General features: G+C 40.8%; 1 protein-coding gene across 1 annotated transcript; it reads right to left on the bottom strand.

Annotated features, from left to right (window-relative positions):
• Positions 1–1844: 1844 nt before the first annotated feature.
• Positions 1845–6327, bottom strand: LOC147612519 (trihelix transcription factor GT-2-like). Its single transcript, XM_086783154.1, has 2 exons — positions 5108–6327; positions 1845–4028 (listed from the first exon to the last, which is right to left on the bottom strand). The coding sequence occupies exons 1-2, from the start codon at positions 5872–5874 to the stop codon at positions 2477–2479; spliced, it is 2319 nt and encodes a 772-aa protein (XP_086639280.1). The 5' UTR covers positions 5875–6327; the 3' UTR covers positions 1845–2476.
• Between the last annotated feature and the right edge of the window lie 2425 nt (positions 6328–8752).

The following is an 8752-nucleotide window of genomic DNA, read 5'->3' as shown; positions in this document are numbered from 1 at the left end:
AAACTTAAAAGAGAGAAAAGAGAAGGGAAATACTCACAAGAAAGCTTTCATGGAAAGAGAAGGGAGATACTCACAAGAAAGCTTTCATGGAAAGCTTGTTTGCGTAGGAGATAAGGGAAAAGAGTAGACATACCTTGCTTGAGCTTGAGGAGGATAGGGTAAGAGAGGTAGAAGTGATAGATTAGACATAAACCTGTAAAAAACTCAGAGCACCAAGTTAATTGCATTCAAAAGATAAAAACTACGCGACAGCAAAAAAACATGATATTTTTACAGTATAGTAGCGTTTTTTCACTGCAAAGTAGCTGAGCAGTGATTTTTCACTGCACAACTGGTATTTCGCCTGCTAAGCAATGATTTTTCACTGCACAACTCGTATTTCGCTATTGAGCAGCGAGAAATCACTGCTCAACAGCTTTAAAACCCCCGATAGTTTCCTTTTGAAAACGCTACTAAAAACCTTGCTGTGCTACGATGTGTTGTAGTGATTGTGGTGGACGAAAGTCTGGTCTACGGTATGAGCCAATGCATGGATTACCTTAAAAGGCGCATGTATATGTGATGTTCTTATCAATAACCAAACCCTTAAATAAAAAACCTCATGAAGAGCCCCTCATGTTTTTCTCTCAAACAAAGTGAAGAAAACAAAAATAAGAGTTGAAGAAAGCATATTTTTCACATGGAGGACACCTTCAACCTCCTCATAGCCTAGATACAACACCTACATTACTCATAAGGACTTTACATTTGAACACAAAAATATATTGTAATACATTGGTACTCACAATAGCTAGCACTTTTACCAACCCTCATCATCGCGACAACCATTTATGTACATCTATGGGATGGGGGCCATGCTAGGTAAAACCGTGGTCCATGGTATGACCAATGGCTTGGTCCATGATTCGACCCATCGACCTATCACCTGGATCCTCTTTGAATGTTTAGGAACCTCTAAAGATCTCCAAAGGAAACAATTCCTTTGGATCTTCATTGGACCATTTTCCTCTTCTTTGACAACCTCCATTATTATAACAAAAACCTCACCACACTAAGATGCAATAAGAAACAAAGAAGTAGCGCATTCTTCTAGTTCATGGGACTAGAAATCATACCTTGTCGTGCCAAACAATTCTAGACCATGTGGCCTTAGTGTAGGAATCCCCAAAGAACACCACATGTCGTCTATGTTCATTGAGGCCCAAACAACTCACAACCCAAGAGATGGGGCCTCACATCAAGAATTTTCTTGCCCACATTACACCACATGCATGAGAAGAATGCAGGGGAGAGGGTGAGCTTGAGCTTCTTGCAAGTAAACACACACACACACACACACAAGAATAGACAAGCATACAAGAGATATGGATAGTTGAATTTTCTTCTATATTCTTCTCTTCTCTATAACCATAACATAAAGATAAGAGTGGTAGTGGCTCTTCCTTTTGTTGAAGAAAGCACCATTTATAAGCTCTACATGCATGTAGAGCGCTCTGGTAAGTCACTTAAGTCTTGCCTTTTGGGGTTATGGCACAACGATAGTGGCCCATCCCTTTGTTGAAGAAGGCACCATTTGTAATGCCTGCTTAACTTTTGTAACATCCTCTAAGAGGGATTCGATTCGATCCTAGTGGCACATAATTTAAGTAGTAACACTCACAACATTTCAAAAGAAAAGTCACTTATGATGACACTTGTTTTTTTTTTTTTGATGCAATGGCATTTGGGCTACGCGCGCGCGCGCGCATTACAATATCAACACATGCTCAAGCCTGCAACCTCGCGATCAAACCTGTGGGAAGCCAAAGCAAATTGTTGGCTGCATGCAGCATGTAAATATGCCATTTATTTTGCAGGGGTTCTCCGCCTGCCGGGTTTTTTCAAAACCTTATTGGACAAAACAAAGTACATCATTAACTGTACGCCAGAAGCTTTAATGAATAATCACTCAAATATTTAACTGCATGCTACGTGCAAGAAGCTTATCATCTATAAGAAGCTTAACACCTTAATAACCTCCGGTACTAATCTACAGCGTGCAATGCATGGAACAACCAGTATATCCGATAATTTTTCGCCCTAACCTAGTTATCCTATTGATATACCTAGATGAGATATACATTTGCTACACACCAACCCTGTACTATACACATCTGCATGCAGTCGTCTACTACTACATCCTAGCTTTGTAATATTTCTCTGACTCATGGTGGGGTGCAATAGCTTTGCTGAAGGCCCTTGTAATGTTCATTGGTTTCACCAATATGAGTTATCCTCTGTGTTTTAGTCCATTACTACTGCAGCTTCAATGCACACTTCTTACTGCTGTTAACTTCTTCATCAATGGCCAACTTGCATAACCTGTTGATGGGATTAAGGTTTTGAGACTGAGCTTGTTCTTGTGCTTGCCCGCTGCTTAGTAGCCCCTGATCAGCTTTTTGAAATATTATTTCCCTCCAAAATGACAGAGAAAGACTTAAGTGGTAGCTGGATGATTGGCACTTGCAGAATCAATAGTGGGTTGGCTTTCTTTGGATGGCATAGCCTTCTTAACGCTTGCATTATTATCCAGATTATCAGAACTCATAAACAAGTGCATTGCAGCATCATTGCTAACACTAGTTGTACTGGGAACTGTGCTGAGAGTGGTGGCGGCGGCGGCGGCGATCTGTGTGGGATTCAATCCTGGGCCTTCAATTTCTCCTGCTGGCAAGTTCTCTGAATCACCTTCTTGTGCCTGCCCACTATCCTCCCTAGTGTTGCTTGTATTTCCTTGCTCCAGCACATCCTCAGACTGTTCTTCCCCTTTCTCTGTCATCATTAGCTGCTTGGTACTCATACTGGAGCCACCACCACCAAGGAGCCCTTCCTTGTACAGGGCATTAAGATGATGGAAATAAGGGCATGTTTTTGCATTCTCAGGCCTCTTCTTGTTGCTCTCTTTGGCCTTCTTGAAGTACTTGTTGATGTTCTCCCACTTCTCCTTGCATCGTTTCGCCGTTCGACTAAAGCCCTGGGAGGACATGCCTGCAGAGATTTCTTCCCACAAGACAGCTTTGGATCCGGGCTCATGAAATTTCTGATCAAGGCTGGTCCTAAGCTTAATCAAGCCCAAAACCTCGGGCTTTGGCCATCTTTTACTGGTGGGATCATACATCTCCTTATCATGGGGGTAGTCATCATGGATGTAGTCAGCAGGGATGATGGCAGAAGAGGGCTGGTCGTTGGAATGCAAGGCAATAAGTGGCAGAGTGAGGGTCTGGCCAGTTACTTTCTGCAAGAAGGCGACGAGGGATGAGTCACGAGACGCTGACAGCGCTCTCTCCTGGGCCCTCAGGTCATGCTCCCTGTTGAGCCTGGCCATCTCCTGCCTCTTCCAAGCCTCCTCTCTTATCATCCTGTCCCGATCCCTTCTCTCCAGAGCTTCTAGAAACTTGTCCTGCATCTGCTCCTGCTTATCCAGAACTTTCTTCATCACTTTCTCAAAGAAAACAAAGTACTTCTTCATTGATTTCCTCTTCCTTTTCCTGCTTGTTGGATTCTCGGTGTCATCAAACTCATCATCTTCTGATGATTCAAAGGAGAAATTAAGCCCACTGCTGTTATCTGAATCATGTTTGAGAGACTCCACTCTCTCCAAGGTCCTTGCTATATGTGCTGTGGTAGCAGCAGCTGTTACTGCTGCTGCTGTAGTATTACCAGTAGAAGGGAAAGCTGGTGATCTGTTATTATTTCTTGCTGCAGCAATCAAACCTAAGCCAGCACCACCATCATCACCATTAATATTTGCTGCAGTTAATAGGACAGCAGGGGTAGCATCATTAAGGCTCTTATGGCTAAGGTTAATTGTATTATTGCTGTCTCCAGTTTTACCATACAAGGCCTCCAGCTGACTGAAAAATCTGTAATTTTTTCCATCCTGTCTTCCAGCCTTGCCATCTTTGGTTCTCTTGTAATATTTGTGCACATTTTCGAATTTCTCCTTGCACTTCTTCGCGCTTCTGTGGTAACCCATTTCCGCCAGCTTCCTGATTCAAAAAGAAAAAGGCATAAAATAGCTTTTAAGGATTAAAACAACAAGAGTAATTAATATTTCGTGAAGGTAATTAACCATCCTAATTACTTCGGCGGGTCAGCGACCACCTTAACCACGTTAATTTGATCACAGTTAATGATCTTCAAATTACACCAATAATCTGCATTTCCGTAAAATGGTTAGCGTCAAACTCGCATCAGATTAAGATGCAAGAACTGAACGAAGGAAAATCAATCAAGAAGTGAGCAAGCTTTCACGTCATTGCAGTTAGCTTGTTAAGGATTGATGATGGGAAAGAGTTTACCATAATTAACCCTTAATGCGTCGATTAACAGAAATCTCTGTGTTTGGGTGCCATTAAGAGTGTAAATTACTAGATTTATTTTGTCGGTGGATCGCATCAAGGAAGGAATAGCTGAATTTGACAGGCTAGTAATACAGAATGACAATAGTAAATAATGATGATGAGAATAAATCGGAGGTCATAGTCTCAATTCTTATGTACTTGGAGACAACAGCAGCTGCTGAACTAATGCACTAACCCTAATGATAAATTGAGCTCTCGATTACGAGCATTGATCTACCTCCGTGAATCATAGTAAATGAGTCAAATCAAATGCGTGACGTGATGTACTTCTGATTGATAAAAGGCAGTGTAATAAAGGTTAAAATTTCAAAGCTTTTCTTGACTAATTATTGGAAATTACTGTTAGGGTTATTAACGTAATCATTCGTAAATCAAACATTAACGGTCCAGTGATGAGTAACTAATTGCTAATTAACTGACTAATTTTCTGCTTGTGAAGGAACGGCTCCTGAATACTTTCATTAACTATCATTAACAAAGAATGAACCCAGAAAACGTAATTATAGGATCGTAAAGCTCAGTACACTAATTAATTGATATATTAGCAACTCTAGATCTATATCATGTGTTATGCGATCTACAATCAATTATGAGCAATTATATAGTGGATTGCAATCTAGGGTTAGTCAGGAAAAAATGTTAATAGGTCAAAGGGACCTTAGGATTTGATGTGCCGAAGAGGAGACCTTGGTAGAAATTAATACCTTGAGATTTCTTCCCATAGTGGGCCTTTGAGGTTGGAGTCACGGAAGACTGCATCCATGTCTGACCGGATCTTTAAGAGGGCAAAGGCCTCTTGCCTTGGCCATCTGTTTCCTGCACCCCCTTTCTCTCCTCCTTCACCTAGCATATCTTGCTCTTCCCCATCAAGAGACTCCTCTCTCGTCATTAAACCCTTGTTTAAGCCAGGATTAAGAGCTTGAGGAGGGCTAGAATCAGGTTCCAAAGATGTCTGTTGCTGCAACATAGTTGATTGTTGATGTACTTGATTCCTTTGTTGCACATGATCTCCTTGTTGTTGTTGTTGCTGCTGCTGCTGATGATGATAGTTGTCAGCTTGTACTTGTTGCTGTCCTGATTGCAATGCCTGAGATTGCTGCAGTTGATGCTGCGGCAAAGGTGGCGCCTTCAGTGCATTCATACTCATGCCAAACCCATGCTGGGTTTGCTGATGAGACTGAATGAATTGAGACTGCTGCTGTTGATGCTGTGACAAAACCTGTTGTTGTAGGTGAGAGTGGTTAAGTTGCTGCTGATGATGGTTTTGCTGTTGCTGCTGCTGTGGTTGAGAGTGCGGTGAATGAGAAAGAGACAGACCCTGGCCATGTCCATGTCCATGGCTGTGGCCGGAAGACGGCGAGAGAGACATCTCATGAGAGAGATTGAACATATGTCCATGGGAGGGTGCAGCCCTAGTACTCACATACTGGGCTACATCAGCAGGTACCCCATATTGCCCAGTTGCTTGCATACTTGGAAAAGGAGGGGTTAAGGCTGGCACTAGTTAATCAATTCAAATAAATACCACCAGACTAAGCAAAAAAAACTTTGAAACAGGATGCTACATGTTGGAGCTGGATAAGCTGAGCATTTTCTGAGATGCTGCCCAACCACCAGTGTGAAAGGTGAAGGCTAATGGTGGAATAGGGTATGGTGGGGGAAGTGGTTAGAAAGACCAAAAAGGAAAAGCAAGGTGGGAGGGGTTACTTGCTCAAAGTGGCTAGGAAAGGGAGGAACTGTGCCTGGTGTGGAGAAAAAAGGTTAAGGAATTCCTTGGAGAGGTGATTGTTTTTTGTGATTATTGATCAGAGGGGTGGAAAGGAGATAACAAGGGGTGTTGTGTACTGGGCATATGAAAGGGAGGACAGGAAGCTATTCACTAGCGGGGGGGGTGGGTGTGTGTGTGTGTGTGTGTGTGTGTGTGTAAGTAGTACCTGTGATTATACTATGACTGCAAAATTTGTATTGTGTAGGTTTAAGAAGAAAAGTGAGAAAGAAGAAGCAAAAGCTATGTTGTGGTGGAGGTGATGAAAGAGAGGGGTAGAGAGAGGACAATGACTACTACCGAATGATTCCTTGTTCTTGGGAAATGAGATTTGATTGCAAATTGGCAAAACATAGGCGATGCACACACACACACACACACACAGAGATCATCAGGTAAGAAAAAGGAAGAAAGATGATTGTAGAGAAAGTTTTAATTGATTGGAAAAGCTCAGAAAACAAGGCGTTTAGAAGAAAGAGGAGAAGGTCATACTACTAGACAGATTTTAGATCAATTGGAGTTGACTCTCTCTCTCTCTCTCTCTCTCTCTCTCTCAGAGCTTCGTGAGAGGAACTCTTCTACACGTTGATAGAAAAAATCAAGGTTTATCTTCCATTTCCTATTTGATATTTTAAAGCCACATATTCAAAGTGGGCTCAAGTGAATATATATATTTATATAGCTTTGAATTAAAAATGAAGCTTCTTTTTCCACCTTTCCATATTTGTTTTTTTCCCCCCTTTGTCTTGGGCTTTTGATGAAGGACAGAAAATTGTATATATTGTGCTTTTTTTAACCTCTTTTCTCCTTCCGTGTCTAATTATATTTTTGAGATTAAATCATAGGATTAATTTATACAGGCGTGCAGGCTTCATTAATCACTTTTTGGAAGTTCTCTCTCGAGTCGACCGGGTGTGTGGGGTTGGTCGACAAGAACGAAGACCGCTTTGATGAAGATGACCAATTGGCAATGACCATGCTTCCCCTCAAGGGGTAAAATTCAAAGCATAGCCTTGTTACTCGTTAATGTTACCCTTTACTCCATCAATGATGACTTTCATGGTAGAGCATGATTTTAAAATTTACACCATCCTCTCCCTCTCCCCCTCTCGCTCTCTCTTCCCCTAGTGACTTCGTCTATCACAATCTAGGTTGCTTTTTGACGGGCGTCAGGCCCGTTTTTGGGCATTTTCGTCGTAAAATACAACCACTTATTTTGAGTGACCTGTAGAAAAAAAAGGATAAATCGTCATAAAAATGGACATTATTTCTACAAAGCCCGTCATTTTGAAGGGTGACCCAAGCCGTCAAAAATCATCCTTGAGATTCACAATGATCTTACACCATCTCCTCTCTCTATCTCTATCTCTATCACAATTATTTTACTCCATCCCCTCTCCCTATCTATCACAATTATTTTACACCATCCTCTCTCTCTCCTCTCTCTCTCTCTCTCTCTCTCTCTCTCACACACACACACACACACATAGTGACTAGTCCTAAAGTGTTAAAAATAGTATTTTTTCCACCCAATGAAACAATGAAGCGGTACTTACCTCGGCCAATTCCTCCTCCACAAACCTACACATCAATTAGTTTACAACTAAATCTCTCAACATTATCTGCTAATTTCAAGGCAAAGAAAAATTTCATTCCTTTTTTTCCAACTTCAGCAGCTATTCTCAAGGTTTGATGAAAAAAGTGACAAGGAGTTAAAGACAACTTGAAAATCAAAGTCATAAAGAGTTAAAGACTACGTGAAGATCAAAGTGCAAGTTTACTATATAAGGGTTTAGATTAGAACAAAGCAAAGATTGATACATAACCTTTTAACACCATCGATATTTGAACCACCCCTTTCAACGACTAATTCAAATACCACCACACCGCCTCTGATGGGCCACAGTAGGAATTTATCAAATCATTAGAAAAATTTGTTAGCCGTGAACAATACACTAAAGGACTTATTTAAAAAAAGTAAGCATTAGCCTACCACTTAAGTAGATCTTGTAAAGATAGGTAAGTGCCCAACTAATAGACAAAAAGAGTTTTCTTCTCTTTAATTGACGGTAGCTAGTATATACCATAGCTCATCATTTCTACTCCAAAAATAAAAGTATCCATAATTCACCTAGTGACTAGCCAATGCTTTAAAAGGCAATAAATATTTTACAAATAGACTTATATTATTACTAATCTTTACTATGTTGAAGAGTTATTTGAAGTTCGACCTCCATGTAGCAAACGTTCCAATCATTATAACTCATTGCTCTCACCCTTCACTCAAGCCATAGTAATTCTTAATTCTTCTCTCACAATTTTTGCAACGTTGTGCAACTATTTGTGATACAAAATGCATCCAAAGCACCAATCGCAAGCTGTGTGCAAACATATTAGAGATTGTTTGGATAGGGTTTCTAGCTCTCAAAAGAGAGTAAAACTGAGTTAATACACCTAAGTCTGAGGCCTCTCAAAACAAGTAATGCACCTAAGTCTGAGGCCTCTCAAAACAAGTAATGCATCCCACACTAGCCACAACTTGAAAAAACAATTTGTGAATGTAGTGAATTTACTGCTCTTTTTA

Source organism: Cibotium barometz, chromosome 45, assembly GCF_041138505.1.
Source record: "Cibotium barometz isolate CiBa-2024 chromosome 45, ASM4113850v1, whole genome shotgun sequence".
NCBI lineage: Eukaryota > Viridiplantae > Streptophyta > Polypodiopsida > Cyatheales > Cibotiaceae > Cibotium > Cibotium barometz.
This window is presented reverse-complemented; position numbering and strand designations above follow the sequence as displayed.